General features: G+C 45.4%; 1 protein-coding gene across 2 annotated transcripts in view; it reads right to left on the bottom strand.

Moving 5' to 3' along the window:
- Positions 1–20,689, bottom strand: part of ATRN (attractin) — a 305,667-nt gene that overhangs the window by 123,532 nt on the left and 161,446 nt on the right. For both annotated transcript variants that reach the window (XM_061552847.1, XM_061552846.1), the window contains exons 21-24: positions 20,217–20,269; positions 18,317–18,411; positions 14,793–14,871; positions 12,651–12,808 (exon numbers count right to left, since the gene is read on the bottom strand). In XM_061552847.1, the coding sequence (XP_061408831.1) occupies positions 12,651–12,808; positions 14,793–14,871; positions 18,317–18,411; positions 20,217–20,269 (385 nt within the window). The remainder of the gene's footprint in view (positions 1–12,650; positions 12,809–14,792; positions 14,872–18,316; positions 18,412–20,216; positions 20,270–20,689) is intronic.

Genomic DNA, 20,689 nt, shown 5'->3' on the forward strand with positions numbered 1-20,689 from the left:
ACAGATCACCTCTGTTGACATTGTTTTGTTGCTGGAACAAAACACAAAAAAACAGCTGCGCTTGCCGATTCCTTGCCAAGGCAATCACTGCCATAGCGCCGGTGTTCTGGTGACGCACAGGTGCAGAGAGAAGAATAAATGACATGCGAGACCACCTATCATTATATTAATTACCGCAGCATTTGCAGACGCAGTAGGCTTTCTACTTGTGATGGGTTAGTCATTTTTGGGTGCAATAAAGCGACAAAGAGTGGGGGGTGTGGGGAAAAAGGTATCTTTCTCACTGGCTGCAAACCGAAGCATCCTTCAAAAGCGTGTGTTTTCGAAAAGCAATATTATGAACCCCATAGATCTGAGAGAGTAAAGTTTGACATAAACAAGGCAGCACGATTTAATTGTCATGCTCTATCGCCATGGAAACAGGCAGACGTCATTGCCTCCAGGCTGACTTTAGTTCCGAGCAGTTAGCTGCTGCTATATCTTTGGAGATTTAGCACCAAAATTTGCTTTAACCATTACCCCACAGCAGCTAAGACTACGAGCAGCACTGCAACCTAATGTGCAAGATACTTTAAAAAATGGGCAATCACTTTCGTTGTCTGTGACGTGTCGTTTTTTTCGCCCCCCCCCCACGACCCCAGGAGAGAATAATGCTGCAGCAGACGAGATAAAAATATAGAAAACTGCACATTAACGCGGATCGCTTTAACATTCAGTGGAAGTGCCTTCGGCTCGGAGAGCAGACGATGAGTGCGGCGAGATTGGAGGAACGCGGCGAGGGTGTGTGCGGCGGTGGAGCGGGGTAAAAAAGAAAGTTGAACAATGGCCCGTCCCACAACACACATCGATCCGTCAAAGGTCTACAACAATAGATGATGAGCATAAAGGCAACTCCGTTTCCCATTGGCTTGCACTCTCACTTTACTCGCGCAACTTGATTTCTTTCTCTCCCGCCAACCCTTGTTAAGATAACCCGGAACCGCACACCTGCGCGTGGAACCTTTGGCGAGCCCGAAATACCCTCGCAACCCATTCTCTAACCGTCCATCCAGCTGCTTATATATATTTTATTATTATTTCATTTCAAAGATGGTTACTTAATTGATTTTGTCTCAAGCTCACGGAATGGGTGGACAGGGACCAACGATGAGCAGTTTGCCCGTTCGTAGAAGACATCTCTCCCCCAGTGTGGAGCGAGACACAGCCCGTTAATGTTTCACAATCAGCACCGGCATTCACCGGCCATGTGCGCATTCAATGCGGAAGCTGAATCGAGTCCCGGAGTTACGAAGAACTTAAAGAAGACTCCCTCGAGCGGAGCATGGGTGGGAATCGCCACGCTTGTGCGAGGGTGCCGTCGGTCGCTCGGTGGCTGTGTACCCCAATTCTGTGTGTCTGTTGTTGAAAAGATCAACTATTCAATTCGAAAAGTAAATCAACATGGCCAATAACCCAGCACCAATGGAGGAAATATTATAACTCCAATACAAATTCAAACAGCATGTCAACAAACAACAGGCTATTGCAAACAAAAAACCTAAATATCATAAAAGGTCAATCATACTGCTGGCATTTCCACTCACAAGTCCCCCTTAGTTCCACAGAGCTCCCGATCAACATCCCGAACCCCACTCCACCCCACACAAAAAAAAACCTCTTCCCGCTCACCCCCAACCCCTTTCCATATCATTATCCACCATCCCAAATGACAAATCTAAAAATAGAGCCGTCCATTCAAAGTCTGTTGGAGCACTTAAGCAAACAAGGGACTTCGAGTAAGGAAAAAATATGCGCCATGGGATCGAAAACTGCGTAGGTCAAAACGGCAAAGTATATCTGCGTGTCTTTGCGAGATTGCAAGGCTGGTTTCTTGGGATTGGCATCATTCCCACCGCACCAGCCAATCAGCTGCCAAAAATAACCCCCCCCCCTCCTTGCAACACGGCTACCGTGAGGTCCCGCTGCAACATGGCTGCAGTGACATCAACATTTAGAGCGCTTCAAGTAGGTATATGAGAATATTTTTTTAATGATTTTTTTAAAAGTAATGCCATTGTGTGTTTTGGCTGCATTATTTGTGTGAATGCGTGCGTTGGGGATGTCTTTATGTGCGTGAGAGAGTGCTTTTGCGCGTATTTATTCATGATAGTGTGCGTCTTTTCAATTGTGCCAACGCGTGTTTGTCAGTGCGTGGCTGTGTACGTTTGTGTCTCCGCGTGTGTATTTGTGAAGTTGTGTGCATGTGGGTGTGTTTGCGAGAAGGTGCCAGCGTGTGGACTGGGAGTAATTAATGTGGACTATAGGGTGGTCTTGAACACCCCTAATTTACGCCCTAACTCAGCATATGCAATGTCTAGAATAGCCCAAGTCATTCTGTACTCCGGCCCTAAATTTGTCTTTTGTAAACAACTCTGATCTGCCATTCTTGGCTCTCCCATATCAGTCATTATTTCCCAATACAAGACACCACGTCTATAACCCCTTAAACAACTGAACACACACAAAAACTATTTAACCCTCCCAGTTTAACACGTATGCAGCAATGGATACCTATTGTGATCTATATGCATCCATTAACCCCCCCCCCCCCAGCCTTCACAGCTGATTGGCCCACAAGTAACGACATCACATTAATCCCCCGTATTTAAGACCGACACAGGAGGAGGGTTTCTCCACAACTCTGGCTGTCGCCTGATGATGCCGGTTGTAATTACTGGCGAAACGTCACGGTACTTGAATTGTAAATGTTGTGGGTTTACTCTCAAACACACCGCTGTGCTGTACTAGTAACTAATTGGCATGTTTTCTTTACATGACAAACCTTACTGATTGGCTGTGTCGGGTGGTGGCGGGTTTCAGGACACATTTATATATACACGTAATCTCACCCAAAAAAAAAAAAAACTCTATTACGGTTAACCTACCCAGTCAGTGCAATCCGATGCAAAGCAATGCATAAAACTGCACATCCTAAAGATCACCTTGAAATTCATTTACAAAAGCCTGGACAACCGTGGCGCGGTGTGAACACACTCCGTATAATGTTGACGATTTCAATTCCCCACCCACCCCTGCATTTCGAAGCTAAAACCGCCCCCAAAGTGGCGCGCTCTGGTTAATTTTACAATTTGCCTCCCCCCACACCAAACAAGTCAAGAGGCATCAGCAAAAACCTTAGAAATAAGGCAAACTAAATATCTCTTGATGATGCTGCGCTGCTTATATGTAACACACTGTAGGGCACTAAAACTGAAATGAAATCAAACGCCCCCAGAAAAACCACGCATTGCTGGTGATAGGCGTCACCTGTCGACACGTATGTCAGCACGACGTTCATTACGCGCTGTTTCTGCACAACTTGCCAGGGGGAGTCTGGTCCACAACTAACAAAAACAAAAAAAGTTGAGATTCGGTGAAATTAAGCGCCTGCATTCCTGCGATAGAGCGTGGTACCAGAGTGAAATGGGCGAGCATAAATATTGTTTCAAAGTGACACAACAATGCACCGTGTATACACACTCACAAGACACGAGGGCTATGCCCAAGAGTTGTGTGCATTCGCAACACCGTCCGTGTTTGTGTGTGTAAACACTGCGAGTACAGAGAGAGGCTCAACGGGGAGGGCTCAAACAACAGAAGGCAGAGAGAGAGAGAGTAAATATTAAAAAACAGCAAAGATAACTTCTGAAGACTGGTAGTGTACAAGCAGACTTGTTTTCAAAGCACTTTTGCCAGCATTTCCCTCTGTTGGTGTTTCATTGGCACTGCATTAATATTGGACAGCACTGCATTAAACTAATAATTATAATTATGAATAAACAGCGACACATCGATGTACGCCTTTCTCCCTTGTCACGTACTTTCGCGATAACGTACTCAACTTATTGATACCCAATTCCGTTTTATGTACCCACGGTGCCTCGCCATTACCATTAAGCCCAAATATTTTTTACGTTCCACGGTGAAGACGTCGATGCCAGAGCCGGCACGTGACAGCGTCACTTTAACACCTCGCGCAGAGTAAGCGGCCATCCATTTAGTGCGTACGCATGGAGGGGGAGGGGGGGGTTAACCCAAACGCGTACGCTTGCGTATAGGGAGGGGTCTACTGACAATGTACGTACGCATAGGAAACGGGGGGGGGGGGGGGGGCGCGGGGAGAATGAAGCCTCAATAATAATTTGTCTACATTGGCCCCGAAACGGCTCTTGCATTGAGCGGAGGCACGAGGCCTTGGCTTCAATGTAGAACGGCTCTGAAATCGTTGGGTTTTTTTTTAAGAAAGGGGCACAGTTTAAAACGACTTTGACAACTGGCGAGCGAAGAGTGACAGTTGCTGTCGAGATATAGACACCGGGGTGTGGGGAGTAACTCACGGAGGGAGTCTCGCGGATAAACTCTCCTACACGTTCGTGGTGCTTGTCAAATGAAGACCGCTAGTGTGCCCTGGATCATCTCTTCTGGAACGTCTCTTCAGATGTCAGATGTATTGTACGAGGGAGAATCTGAATCGTTTACCCCCCAACCCCCCCCCCCCCCCCCCCCCCCCCCCGAGACAAAAATGTGTACATATAATTAACATAATTACTGCCAACTCTATTAATAAACTTGATACGCACTGAACTGGATGTTCACAAAGGCAAAGATGGTAAATTATGCAATGTTGTTGGCATTGTACAATCCTATGAGGCGACTCCTTTCAAACAAAGTTACGCCACAATGTCAGTGGAACAGTTTGGCGTTACTTATTAATGTGTTTGGACAAAGGTGAGCAGTACAGCAAATCAAGTTAATGTATTCATTGCAGACCGCTTGGCGCGCTCTTCAAATGTCAACATGAACAAACATCAAGCCACGTGCCCCCATTCCTGCGCGGACCTGGAGCTTGCAGATGAGGTACGTGTCGCTTCGCATGCACAATGCGAGCTTTCACGTCACACTGAAGCAGCTCTCAGAGTGCCCACCATTCAAACCTAAGGCACAGTGGGCGAGCAACTTGGGCCGAAGCCAGTGTTGCCTGAGAAGCACTTAAACTCTGAACCCACAGAGGAACCTCCCGGCTTCCACGTCAATAGACAATGAAGAGGAGCCCACTGCGCCCGCGGTCGCCGAGTCTCGACCCACGGGGCACACTGGGACGCCAACTGGCCACTTCGATCACTGGCTTAGCGCCCTTCCAGACACTCACACGAGGCTACAAACGAAGCTGTCCATTGGCTCGCCAATGCTACTGATCAACTCCGAAGCACGTGAAAGAAGAAGCACCGCGTGCGATCATTATTTTAAATAAATAAGATGAGGGCCCTTTGTCAATCCACTGCTGGATGAAAGTCCCCCACACCGCCCCAAGACATCAGCACCTGCACATGAACTGGTCTCATCACTCCATGTCCGCAGTGGACCTCAATCCATTCCTTGGCTGCCACTCCGTTATCATCCTTGACCACCTTCCATCATCCCTTCTGGTTAACGTGTCCTAGCCCAGCCCGCTTAATTCTCTCTGTAATTTTGGACGTCATTAACCTGCACGTGATCTCTAATCCTCTTTCTGCGTCATTCCCAGCATGCATTTCTCCAAGCTCTTATTACGCTCACCACACCCGAGTCTTGCACGTGACGGGCTACTTTTCTCAGCGGCGTGGGTGTTGGCAGCGTTGTTCGGTCATTCTGGGAGCTGGTACTTATTAAGTACCATCGTGCTGGTACTGAAGTGATGTAGTACTGATCCTGCATGTTACTGCGTACTGATGCGTGCTGTGCCTTCCTCTTCCTCCCCCCTTATCTCTTTCACTCGCCATCTCTCTCACACACACACACGCACTGAATATTTATGTAAAAAACTATACAAACACAACACATTTTAAAAGAAACACGTAAAACGGCGAACTGTGCTGTCAAATAAAAACAATGATAAAATCACGTGCTGGAACGGTGCCCCCGCCTTTACCGTTAAATCCTTACGGGAAGATGACTCCCCGCTTAACACGAATTCGTTTTTCGCGGCGATTTTCAGGAACGCGACGCCCCGCGGTTGAGCGGGTGACTTTCTGCAAACCTCACTGTAAATCATTTAGCAGGGTTTTTTTTTTAAATATAAAACATAAGTGCACAACATTTGTAAAGCACTACCGCACAGAATATATCAAAACAATGAGCAACTATGTGCCTTGAAAAAAGGGTGATACCATCATTTTTGTACAATGGATTTAAAATACATGTACGTAAATGAATCAATCTGATGAGACTGTGACATGTTAAGTTAAGGACTGTATTGCATGTAATCTATTCCACGGCATAATTTTCCATATTTTTGCCCCTACTAAGCAGGCCAATTAATAACTTATTTGATACATGCCTTCGCGTTATAATCATTTTTATCCACTACCTACTATAATCACCCAGAAATGTCTGTCCGTCCCGCGCATGACGTCACTCCATACGAGGCCCACCCCCCCACGTGACGTCACGCCACATGAGGCCCAACCTCATTAACATTCTTGAGTGGGTGGACTTTTACACTAACGCAGAGGAAAGTCGAGCTGAATCAAATAATTTATTACGCAAAGTCGCTTCAAATATGACGTCTCTTTACAGAGAGTGACGGTAAAAAATTTATCTACGCAGCACAGTGCTACCTCCGTGCGTGAGGTCACTGCAAAAGAGGCCTCCTCCCCCCTCCCGTCATTAATATTCATGCCGGCGTGTAATTTTACACTAACGCACAAGGCCGCACACTCCACATGCTGCACCCCTCCCTAATAACCATTAACGGGTGACGTCACTCCACATGGGGCAACCCCCACCTCATTAATAATCATGAGCTGAACAATTTTTCTATTGAATATTTCAGATTTGCTGCAGTATACACCCGTTCTTGGACGGGCAAAAAGGCTCGTTAACTATAACTGTTCCCACGTGATGAAAACACGGGAGAGGGGGAGGCACATGGAAGTGAACACATGAAAGGAATTCACAAGAACCTTCCTGTAACAAGCGAACAATGCATATATGGCCCCACCTTTTGCATTGCAATGGTGGGTGTGGCACTTGAGGGATGAGTCCGTTGCTCATTAAGCCAATCAACATTCATCGTTGATGTATGAAGACGGAGACTACGTGATAAGCAAATGACGGTGGCGAGGATACTCTCTTGGCAATAGAACGAGTGCTCGAGGACACACCATTGGTGTGGTCGCACGTCAAAAATGTGGTCACCCAAAGGAGCGCAATGACAATGGACGTTTTGTATATAATAAGAGATAAACTACAGCGATGATTTCCAAATTGAGGTCGATGAGACATGAACACACGTAGAGAAGAGGGAAATTAGTTTAAGGATATCACAGTATAAAGATGATATGATAGAGGGGGTTTTTTCCCCTTAATTTTACGAACTATGATTTTTTTTTACATTAGTAGCGTCAATTGATTAAGTATAAATATCATTCTTTTTTTCATATATTCTTGACAAAGGCTATTTTTACACAATGTTATTAGCAAAGGGTCAAGTGAAGGTGAAGAATAATAACCAAGGGTCTTGATGCCACCAATACTGGCCATTGCCTCTGGATATTCACTAAGATCCCACGGTGTTTGAAAAGTCGATACTCAACCTCTAAGGTCTGTTCTGTACATCTGAGACCAGGCCTTAGAGGGTGAACTCCTTCCCGGGAATGCTTAGTAAACACATCCCTTCAGAGTTACCACAACAGAAATGTATATCTCCCTACTTATGCAATGGTTTAATGACATTTTTCCCAGCTCTGTGACGACTATTTGTGGCTTCGTGGGCCTTGATTCTCACACATTGCTTCCAAAATCTTTCAGCTTCCTACTTTTATCATCTCACTCCTGCTGCTTTCCCCGATTTCATTCGTTTTCAAATATTTCAGCCTCTGCCGGGGTAACCTATTCTTTCAGCCCTTGGATGTTCTCAACCTTTTATCAAGTTACTTTTAGCTTGGTTCCTGATGCTTCGAAGGAGGTCTACTGAATCTCATAATGTGTGTTCCCTCCTGTTGAAAAGATTTACCAATCCGCTTTAAAATTCCAGGAATTGGTCCTTTATCAGAATATAAGGCAAAACTGTTGGAAAGTTTCAGACATTGTTTGAGAGAAATTGTAGACGGAGGAAATAGCCTTCCTTGAATTTCTGTCGAGAGAGATTCAATCATGAAAAGCAGCCGGACAGAACGTTAACCATCGCAGAGTGCCGATAAATAACGAGCAGATACGCATTTTGCATTCACGCATTTTCTGAGTAACAAATTGCCACCTATGGCGAACGACACTCAGATGGCAAGCCCAGCTGATGTAGTCAGTGCCAACAAATGCACATGCAATGTTAACCAGCTTTGCATGATCGATCCGCCCCCCTATTCCGATATCAGTCAGTCAGTGTCAGGTCCACTACATCTAAACGTGAGCGGTGCCCTTTTGCTCCAAGGTATAGTGGCCAGTATTATTTATACGTTTCATATAAGCTGTTTGAGTAAAACCAACCAATAGGAGATCCGTAGTTTCACTCCAATTGCATACAAATTTGAACACAAACTATTGCATGCAATTTGTAAGGTCTGTCAATTTGAATCACATGTGATAAATTAATTTGGGGATTTGTATGCGCAGGAGCCTTTTAAATGGTCAAATTTAGCATTGGAATTGAAGGGTTACGGTTAATTCAACAGCTCTCAGTACTAAAAAGTTGACTATAACCACCTAGCAGACACTTGAAATAGCAGCAGCAGCAGGCAATGGAAGTGATGTATGCCTCGCAGCAATACCCAACCTAATCCGTTCAATGAGGCCCTTAACAGTGCCATTCATGTCAGACACCTACTTAGCAGCACCATACGTGTGCTGATGGGTTCTCTTCTCCGTAGTTTCTCGTACTACTTTCCGCGGTGAACCCATTCCGACGACGTACTTGTACACCGTCAAAACGAAATTTGAAGAGCACTGCCGGTGACATCATGGGCCGAGCGAGCAGTGCGAAACGGATCTCTCTGACCCTGACTGTAAAACAAAAAAAACCCAACCCTCTCTCCCCTCCCCGCCTTGAGATACGCACTGGACTTGGGGGTTGGAATGACTGTGGCCGTGTCTCCTTTCCCTCACCTCTTCTTCACCCTGGTTCTGTCCCCTTCCCTCTTGCCATTTTCCTCGCTTGGGGTTTCCCTGGATGTCCCCCTACTCGTGTGTCGGTGCGTCTCTCCCCTTTCTCTTTTCCCTCTCCCCCTTTGTTTTTCTCCTCTTCCCGCCCCCCTTTCCTCTATCCCCCCCCTACCCCACCCCATTCTTTTTCTGGTGTCTCCATCTCCTGTCGGGCGTCTTGAGAGCGTGGATGGTAGTCAGTAATGTAGTTCTGTTTGACCCCCTTCCTCGTTGAGGATTGTTGTGTGGAAAGTGAACCAGGGTCCCAGCTTCGAGGGCTGCTCTCTGGTCTCACCGCAAGGAGGTTTATTTGTTTTTGTGTCAAGGCTTGCGGTTGGGCTCAAGGTTGTTGGTGTTTTGGTGTTCGTGTTTCCCCCCTTTCCATCGCTTTGCTCCTTGGTCATTGCGTCACAGTCGGGGTGAGTGCGGGAATGCCGAGACGCCTTTGTCCTTCCCCGATATAAAAAAATTGCCTGACATGATGCGGGCTTGAGACTCCTCAACTGACCTCCGTTCATCACGACAAAAGACCCCCCCAGGGTTTGCTCAGATGCAGAGGACCTCCTTCACGATGTCTACGGTATAAAGCCCAACCCCCTCAGTTTAAACAGCCCTCGGGGAGGCGGGGGTAGCTTGAAACTAAAACGGTGTTTAACGATCTTGCGTACGTATTACTGTAAACCCTTGATATTACAGCTAGGTACAGGCCGCTCTGCCAAACTGGAGGGGGATCACGGCAACTTCTTCATGGAAACTCTGGCATGGCAAATATTTTAGCCCTCGCGTGATCAGAACATCTAGCCACAAGCTCGAGGGGAGGGTGAGGAGAGCGACAGAGTTCGCAGCCAGAGGGTCCCCGCCCCCACAGAGCTTGTTGTGGGCTGTTGCATGCAGGGAGGTGGGGGGGGCTTGGGGTGTTGCCCCCCCCCCCTTCCCCCCTCTGGGGATAGACGGGATTCTGAGGAGGACGAGTACAATTAGGCGCATGAAGGCTTCCCCATACTTTTGTCCCTTATCCCGAATTTTCCCCTCCCTATATAACCTCACCAATGCTCCCGCTCGCAGTCTGGCCACATGTGTGGGGCAGTGAGCCCAATATCCTCCCCATCTGTGGACTAAGGAGTACAGAGACCGGGCCTCAGTCCGCAGAGTTTTTGTACCCACCCCCCTCCCGCCCCCCCCCGTGCCTTGTACTAGGCTCTTATTTTGTTGCAAAAAAACCAACTGATATCAAAACTAAAATAAAATTACTTCATCAGTACCGAGGCTCGCACAAGTTTTAAGCGGGAGGGCGTGTGGCGTAGTTTGGCGTCAGCTATCATAGAGTGTAGATACAGTTCTCTGCGGTGAATACAATGTATTTAAAAATAATGGCGCTATGCCTCTATAACTAAAATTAGCGCTGAATTGCTTACAGGTGCCAAGATTCAGAGGTGAAGGGGACACCCACCCTGCAACTTGCAAACGTCTCGGAATGGGAAAGGGTTAAACTGCGATAAAAATCCACTCTGGCCATACGCCTTTGACATCTGTTAACAGGTCATAACACGTATATGAAGAATACACACAAATGGGATTTTTTTTCTCAGAGAAGCATGAACACTTACTACATATAACTTTAGCGAAATGTATTTCACTAGATTTAAAACATTAAAGACGAATATGCAATACTTATACTCTATGCCACAGTCCATCTCAGGGAGTGGGCTCTGTTTAATCCGAGCAGTGAGCCATTGGCTATGGGATGTGGTCTTGATGAAAGCTTCACCCTACCATTGGGAGTGAGGAGAAGTTCCATAAATGTATGAGACCTGTTTTAGCATTCTAACACTGTAACGTTAAAGTATCTGTATATTTTAACTTTCACTGGAGTAGAATGAAGTTGTATTTTTTTCTCCCCGATTTAAATGCTGCTGAAATGTTAATACGAAGGTCACCCTTGCGGATATGATCCTGCATTGTCTCTCAACAGCCCCCCCCCCACCTGGCTAGAAAGACCTAATTAACCCAGTACACAATCTGTAATGTTTGCAATTCATGCAAAGATTACCTCCAGAAATAATCCAATAATTCAGCAAAAAAAAAATTGAAACCAAAAATGAACACTTTAGCCAGCACCTGTGACAGGAGGTCATAGAAGGCATCTGACTCATCGGCTTTGCCTGCATCCCTGCATCCCTCCTTCGTCTTCGGTGGGGGCAGAAGTAACCACGACCACCACTCCTCGCCTCCGGTTGATGGGAAGGCGAGCCCAAAGTAGCCTGGGGCTTACAGCTTCCCACACCTCACCGCCACGCTCCCACGCCCCCTTCATTCTGTTGTTTGGCAGTCTCCTGCCCCGAGTAGAGGACTGTCCACCCCTCATGGTGGCAGGAGCCAGAACCGGTCCACCGGACCTCCTGAATGCCACAGAGATCCAGGCGGTACCGGTCCAGCTCCCGACAGAGGAGTGGCAGCTTCTCCTCCGCAGTGAGAGTTCGAACATTCTACGTGGCCATCCGTAGTGGTTTTTTGTTGTTTCTGGAGGAGCCCTGAGGGTAAAGATTCAATCTCCTGGCTCCACCAATTGGGGTTTGGCCAGGAGACGTCATAAACGCCTGTCCCCCCGGGGCCTCCGTCACAAGCTTATTAGTTACATATTTAAGTCGTGGTTTAGTGGTAATTAATTGAAGGTGGAGGGGTTACCAGCCCCTCGCACCCGTCCAGAGCCCCCGTTTAGCCACTGTGGTGTTCACAGACGCCATGAGGGGAGAGGCCAATCGGCATTGGCCCTCCCCCCACAGCACTGTCCACGACAGAGTTGGCACTCAAGCACACTGTCCCACATACAACCGATTAAAAAATGTTAAACACACGTGTGCACAACACCTGCTCACAACTGTTGGGCAAGGGCCCACACATGAGACACACTGGACTACAAGTGCAGGCACCTAATCCCAATTACCCTCCTGTCCAAAAGCTGGCAGGGATTTTGAAGGCTTTTTGGATTTTCCAAAACCAAGAATAGAGGTTTAAACCACCTTCCAAGAGAGAATTGGTACAAAAAAAACCTATCCACTTGGGACGGAGATGAGAGAAATGTGGCAACGTATGAAAAAAGTTTCCCAGTAATCTTGCCACACCATACAGTAATCCCTTTAGCCTTATTATACGCAGACACTATTCCCGATCAACAAAGACAAACTCCAGCTCAACCGACAACCACCAATCAAGCAGTATTTGTGCATGGCTCCATTTTCCCATGGCAGAAATATGCCGTTGAATCATTGCAATTATAATATACTGCGCTACGTTACGAAATTAATAACGTTCAAGTTGTACTGCATTTTTACATTTTAAAGCATCTTCAAAGTATTCGCTGAGCACAGCATCAATCAATATGAAGGTTATAATATTGCTCAAGGGATAAGCAAAATTCAGAATGTGAAACAGATTGATTTTTAGAATTATGATAATTAATCCATTCACATCTCATAACTTGCGCCATAAAAACAAACCTGTATCTTGACGGGCCACGTGAAGTTGCTGACGTAGACATAGAAGGTGATGTTGGGGTTTCCTCGAAAGTCAAACTTCACGTTTGAAAAGGAGCTTTTGTATTCACGGATCTGAGCCTTCGAAACGATGAGCACCTCTTCGCCCATCATAGTGCCCGCTGGGGAACGCACACAACACATGTGCACAAGCAAATGTCACGCACGGTCATGTGCACGGACAAGAAAAACGCAAGTGCATGTGTGCATAGAAACGTAAATGCACGTCTCAAAAAAACTCTCGCGTGCGCACACACACGTCTCAAATAATAACAAGCCAAAACAGGCGTGGACTGAATAGCGATGCAAATTTCGATGGCAACAATGAAACGTGACAATAAATGGAAAATTTTAACTGGGAATTTTTCATGAACACAGCCCTTAAACCGTTACAGCGGATAAAGTATGTTTCAATCATGTAACGCTTTTAAATCTCAACATGTATCAAAAAGCGCGAAAATTAGTTGTTTATGTACAGCCTACGTGGCAATGAGTATGTGCGAGCAGATTTGTGCACACGTGCATTCAAATTGCGAGGACATTTTCATTAGCATACATACTCAGCAAATATAGAAATCCACAGAGTAACGTTTAACTTGATCAACTTATTCTTTAGCATTTGACACGGCCAGAGATTTAAAAAGTGCTGCCCATCTGCTCCCACTTATCCTGGAACTCCTGCATACATTTTAAAACGTGCTGGGAATCCTTGCACAAAGAAATTATTGTCGACACACTGCCAGAAGTGTAAATGAGTTTGCTGTACCCCAGAGTATTGAATGAATAATGTACTCTCTAGAATGCCACGCGTAAATTTGATGAGAACTATTTAATGTGAGTTAAAATGGCACAATGGAAAAACCAAAACAAGACCAAAATTCATCTGCAGAGTATACCGATCTTTCATACATTTTCTTCCACACCAAAAAGAAAGCTTTAAAATTGCAAATTAACTTAAACCAGAATTTAAGCAAGCATTTGCACAATGGGGATTAAAGAAATGCGTCCCAAAAATTCCTCAAATGGGCTCAAATTATATTTTACAATCGAGGCCTATTAAACCTCGTCCGTGACATCACAACACTCCATTGCCAGTTCTCACGAAACTAAATGCAATGAGTGCACGCAATTGTGGCGCTTAAAACAAATCGGCATGCACCATTAGAAGTGATTCATGTAGCAGTTCATCATTTCCTTAGGATAATGCAGTAAATGCTGTTTTGTTTAATTTGTTCTTAGAATAACAAAGCACGGTTACACGCATTAAGGGTGAAAGCGGTAATTTTCCGCTTAGAATATCACCAACGACATCGTTGTGCGCGCAGGTAGAACACAGAGTCATCTATTCCTAATGGAGTTGTGGGGAGAACAGCGAGGATGAACGTACGAGCGTTGGTACTCGTGCTCAGAAAGCTGGCTTCGGGACCGCGCTATGGCCGAATTACGTTAACTTCCACACACGTCCTTGCTTGTGTCAGGATGCCGGGAACAATTTACCCGGCGCATCAACGCCGCTTCGAATACAAGCACGGTTAGCTCCAAGAGTACAGAACGTATCAACTCGTCATAGCGGTGCAAAAGTCCACAATTATAACTCTGCACTCATAGCAACAGTTGTGTACGTGTTGCTGCATTTCATAATGAACGTAATTCATTCAATGCATTGGTTTAATTGCGTGAAGATTCACAAGCGATACATTGATAATATAATCGTCAGCGTGTGTGTATATCGTAAGAGACGTAAATGTATGATGGTAAACCAAAAAATATTACTTAAATCTTATGAAAAAAACATTATTCTAAGACAAAAGTACCATTATTGCATGAGGTCAACTATAAAATATACCATGCATCCTGGATGTTAACCGTAAATGTTAATTCAGTACACAACAGTGAAGAAATACTCACGCGGCGTATACCAGTGCCTGATTTATAAAAAAAATATATAGAATATCTGAAAAAACTACACCGTAAAACATGTTTTGATGACAGAAAAGACGTGAACAGAATAGATGACAAGTCCTGAAACACCCAAGGTGTGCGTCGTTCATTAATTTGGTGGCTTCACGACCAAACGTGCCCCCAACCTCCCCCCCCCCCCCTTACCTGTGGAGCCGGAAGACCAAGTGATATTGAGGTTCACGTTCTTGGATGTGTTGATGAACATGTCGAGGTCTCGGTTTGACTGCACAGAATCACAGACAGCAACAATTGTGTCTCACAATCATCCGTTTTGTTTGCAATACATTAAAAAACATATTTATGGATATATATCACCCACATATCAATGGCGGTTGAATTAAACAGACGTGTGGATTACTGCCGTGCGGTAAAGGACGTATTCGTGATCGCTATCTATAGTTGGGACGTTAAATGTGGTTGGTGGACAAGAGAGAAGCAGGAGCCCCTTTTGGCATAACCGTACAAACAAAAACTAGATACGAAACATCTCGTTTGGAAACAGGGGCAACAAAAACACAGATAAAAAAAAAGAATGGCGCTCTTTATAGAACAAACCTCTGGATTCAGTGTGCACACAGCATATATACGTCAATATATGGATACACATACAAACACAACTGTTTACTGTTAAAGCTCCGTAAGAGAGATAGATACGGTCCTTAAAATTCATCCACATGGAATACATATAAAGATACCAGGAATATATTGTAACTTTCAGGATTTATATTGCCAGTGTATCAGCTCTTCACAAAAACATTAGCTTCCAGAATTCAAATTATTCCCCATTAAATTGTAATCGTGTTTAGTGCATTAAAACTGCACGCGAGTGGGGGGGGGGGGGGGGGGGGGGTGGATGCACGATGCTTGGACACCACGTCAAGGATTTACAGAGGGGGAGTAATCCCTTTACTTCAGCTCATCGTTCGTTGACGGCGGGATAACAGTGCGCTACTGGCGGGAAGGATTAATTTAAAACTTTGTGCATCTGCACGAATCACACGGACGTACGCGGCTGGACGTACGCAGCTCGGGACGTATCGCGCAAGGGGTCCCGGCGCATCCCAGGTCGGAGTTTCAGAAGCTAATGAACTTCGCGGAACAGCGCATAGGTAAAGCCAAGCCTGGCGCGGAGCTGACGAGGTGCCGCCCCCCCCCACACAAAGCGCGGCTGATGCCAGTGGCGGTGGAGAGGCATCGCGCGGGGAACTTAGCCTTGCCCTTTTGCTCCCCAGGCCCGTGAGGGAGACCTAATTACGGCTAATAATAATACAATTATAAGCAGTCGGAGCAATCCGACAGGATTCGTTACCGTCAAATTTGCCCCTCTGGATTATTTTGCTTGATGGCGCAAAACAAGTTAGTTTGTAGCAGCGAGCGGGGATATGGGGGAGGTGCCCTTTCCAGGACAATCTCATTGCCGCAATTTTTTCGGCCAAAGAAAGCAAAGTATAATTTTTTTTCTAAACTGCGCATATGCCGGCCTACAACCAATCACCGTTTCGTATTTTATTTTCTGCTTGGCATTTCACAACATATTTGGCGGGCAATTTCTTTCCCGAAACCATGAATGTGATTAACTAATATTCCTCACGGGTTTCTATATTTATTTCATGATTGATCTAGTACATTTGACATGTGGTCAACGCACGCAAGTAAGCAGTTGCCAACTGTTGCATTGAAAATCGGCAAGTATAAATTTACGTAATTAATGTTAACAAGATATGCACATTTATGATGCTTTCGTAAATATGTTTTGCATTCAAATTTACAAGTGTATGTTGAGCACATTTAAAAATCAGTGAACAGCCGTTGAACATAATAATAAACATGAGGTTATGTGCTGCTGCATCAAAAATAGATGATTAGTTGAAGACTGTCACGGAGGTAAATTGCATAGACAAATACACTTACAAGAAAGTCAATTAAAAAGGAGACTGAAACTGCCTAGACAGATTCAAAAAGATTAATCACACTGATATGGGATGACGTAAATACCCGCGTGACATTTGTAAAAGAGGAATTATACGAACCGACTATGAAATTCACAATCGTAATTATCGTGACGTCATTGTGAAACATGCAACAGCTCTTTATCAACGTGGCAACACCAAGTGCCATCCCTCGCATTCGTAATCTGACTACGGTCTAGCGCCCCGACCACTTAGTGTTCGATGCAAGCGCGCATAAAACACTTTGTCAATAAGGTTATCGTGGTTAGCGTGGTGTGCGCCAAAAGTGATTCGTATTCTGAAAACCAACTCAGGATATCTTTCGTACGGCGTGAAAAGGAGGCTCCTGAAAAGGGAAAGGAAAAAAATGCCCTTTTCCCTCCTTTAGCAGCATGAGCAAGTCACAAACCGCAAATTTAACACGTAGAGACTTTTGTGACCAATATTATTTATTATTTAAATGTATACCCACAAGATTTACAATTGAGTACGACGTTTCGCTGGTGATTACAACCAGCATCATCAGGCAATAGCTCTCTTAGACACCGGTGTGCTCAAGTAATAATAATACCATCATTAATAATGCGCGCAACGTTACGGACTGAAGACGCAATTGTGCGGCGCGGAGCTGAGCTCGGTGTCAGATTGTGTCGTGCGGTTCCAGGGAGACTCGGTGGTTAAATGTCAAGCTGAAAAAATGCGCCTTTCGATGGTGTTTGAACAAAGAAACGTATTGATCTTTACGGATGTGAATGGGGGGGGGGGGGGCATTCCAGGTGACGGGGGGGGGCTGCGAAGAAGAAACAACGCGGACCGTTGTCTATGCTTCGTTGAAGTGTGTAAGGCTTTTAGGATGTGATAGCAGAGGCAAGCGACCTTGAAGGTAATTATGGTCCAAATGGGCAGCCAATGAAAGGCACGCAGGATGTAGAAGGGAGTCAGGGCGAGGGTTGTAGGGGCTAAAGCAGCAACAAATTGGCACGTTCAATTCAACTGACAAACTTCACCAATTGGCTGTGTTGGGCTGGAGATGGGTGCACAACACATTTACATGATCTAACCCAAAAATGAGAGTACCTCCTTTTCTCTACCTTACAGTCTCTCCATGTTAACACGAATCCTAGACTCCGCAATGCACTAATTAACCACAGAGGCGATTCTAGAGTGACCGCCATATTAAAAATTGAAGTACAATGTTTCAGCTAAAGCCGTCCCCTCCCTCCCTCCCTCACCAACAATAAAATAAAAATCATCATTGAATATTCCAGTTGAGGGCATCTTCCAAATAAATAATCTAGCAACGACACTGAAGGCCAGGCAAGCCATGCATGGTTAAATATCAAGATTGTGGCCACATTAGCGGCAAAAGCCACATGCAGAGCAACGTCACATCTGCTTTACAGAACTTAATAAGCTGTTAAAAAATGTCTGAGTGTTTTCAGATTAAACTTCGTGAAATTTATCTGGGCAAACGGCATTATCTTAATTACACTGAAACAATGTGAATGATGCAATGCGCAGTGCAATTTTTAAGAAATTTTGGAGGGATGGGAAAGGTTCCATAACTGGTGTAGATGGCCAAGACTTGAACCCGGGATCAAGACAGAGTGCACTAGCGGCTGAGCTATCATTGTCACGCGTGCACGATCACGCGCACAGACACACTCGCGCGCACACACCGACACGGCAAGCGCACTGCTGGACAAGAACAATACCCACCTCCTCCGGCGTGGCCATGAAGTTGATGGAGGTGTAATGTTTGTCGTCCTCCAGCGATAGGCTGAACGTGAACTGATAGTCAATCAGCAGGCTGTCTGCACGCGCCGAGTGGCAGGGGGCACAGGGCAACGTGCACCATTCACAAGAGCACGTGCACAAATTGGCACGCACACACAGATATACATATACACAAAGGGATACAAATAAACACAAAGATCTCCCTTATATCCTTAACACTGGGCACGTGCTGTTAGCGAGCACCTATTAAGGCCAACGGCAAACAATGGGAAGGGTGGCCAGCACCACACCCGACCGCCTTTGTTTCCCTCACGGCAATAGGTACTCATTTGAGGCTGAGCCGACCTAGCAGAGGCCCAGGGCTGGTTCACATAATCGTCACTGTTGTTGACCGTGAGCAGGAATCGAACTCGGGTCGTTGGAGTTTGATAGCGCAGCACGCTAACAGCTGCACTTCCACTTCCCACTACAAAAAAGGGATAGATATGCACGCACGGGCAAAGTCACCGCTCTACCTACACTTATGTACTCGTTGGGACACACACATGGCTATGCGCAAGAATCCACAAAACAAGAATCCATTGGGTGGAATTTGAGCGAACTGACATTGATGTTTTTTTCATCTCCCGCATCGACTTTTTTTTCTCTCTGCCGAGGGAAGTTTCTTCTTTATGTTCCATTTTTCTGCTAACAAACCTTCAATGTTTGTCTACACATGGGACATTTTATGACGAGCCCACTCATTAGGAATAAACATTGGGCTTTACTTTGCTCGAAGGTATGTTTCAGCCATGAATGCATGCAACTCTGCCCACATTATTACAAAAATTATCTCAAAACTCCAGTCTGTGCTTAAAATAAAATAAAAAAACACCTCACATGAACTAAAGTGAATCCTTAACAAGTCCATGCAGAATTTAAGCTGATACCATGAGAGCAAAGTCAACATTTGATAACATTTGGTGTATTAAAAGAGACACGGCTGTCCAGCCTATCGGTCTTTAACGTTACTAACATGTTTATATTTCCTCAACGAATTCAACGTTCTTATTTCATGCGGCTATTTTGCATGATCTGTTTAAGACGCTCCGCTTCACAGGCCCAGTGAGCCGGACTCCACGGAGACGCTGGGGCAAACAGGCAGAGCTCGCGGTCATGCTTGAAACAGTGTTACCAGCCAAACAGTCAAAAGCACCAATTAATTAGCATCAGCTGCCTCCGCTTGTGTGTTATCTGATTTCATTACACTCACTGTCAAGGACTTCGTCAGGTCAACCTTAATTAGACCCTGCCAAGCGCTCATCGCCGGGGCCTCCCCTGACAATGCATGATTTCGTGATGAGTCTTTGTCATGCAAGCTGCACACATTTGAAAGTACAGCAATAAAAATTCACAGCCCCCCCCCATCCCTACATTTCAGCACCATGCTGCAAAAGGCCCTGCCCATAAAATAACAAGAGCTTATCTGCGCGAGACAACACCCGGGCACACGCTCGCGTCTCAGGGAGGATGTTTTTCTCTGAAGAGTGGCTCCAATCGTCGTTAAGGGGGAAAAAAAATTGGCAACATGAAACATAAGTTGACCAATTAGAAAGATAGAACATAAAATAATAATTTAAAAAAGGTGATTGCGTGTAATTTGTAGTCTTTGGTGGTATTAGAGGGGCTACACATGAATACACTAAGAAACCAATCAACTGCAAAATATGCTTTTCGCAATACTGTTTGAAGTGATCCTTTCAGAAGAACGCTCTCTACTGCATGTGAATTCTTCTTACGGGTTGGGAACTACTGGAACAAAGCAGAAAGCACGCACTGCATTTACATGGACACGTGTTGAGGAGGAGCGCTGCTTGTTTACGCACACAACAAATACACTTACAGTAGCAGGTGCCCTTCAGAGGATTTCCCAGATACCGATTGTCTATGTCACACCTGAAACAAAACCAGACACAACAGCAGCTGTTATCCCATATCAAGCCAGGCAGTGGACATTTGCAGAAAGCATCAGTAACATAATGTTCACCACATTTTACACTTGTGTATGATGGCAAAATTTATCAGAATTTTTAAAATGCAGCAAGAGGTTTACAGCTTATGCTGTGGCGTCCACAACCAGGCTTGGAGATGTGTAATATGTGCAACACAGACGTTGCAGATTCACCAACGACTGACCAAACTCGTACGTGACACGCCGTCGTCTGCTTTCAAGTGTTAACCACTCACTTACGCCGTTGGTGACTTTGACAAGCCTTCAAATTTAAGGACCCAGATCCGTAACGGTTACAGCGCACCATGCCAACCACGGCTACTGCCTTGAGAAAGTTTGGGTGTCGGTGAGTTTGGAACGTCTCC

The sequence above is a fragment of the Lethenteron reissneri genome, chromosome 17, assembly GCF_015708825.2.
Source record: "Lethenteron reissneri isolate LAM-NWPU_2019-01 chromosome 17, ASM1570882v1, whole genome shotgun sequence".
NCBI lineage: Eukaryota > Metazoa > Chordata > Hyperoartia > Petromyzontiformes > Petromyzontidae > Lethenteron > Lethenteron reissneri.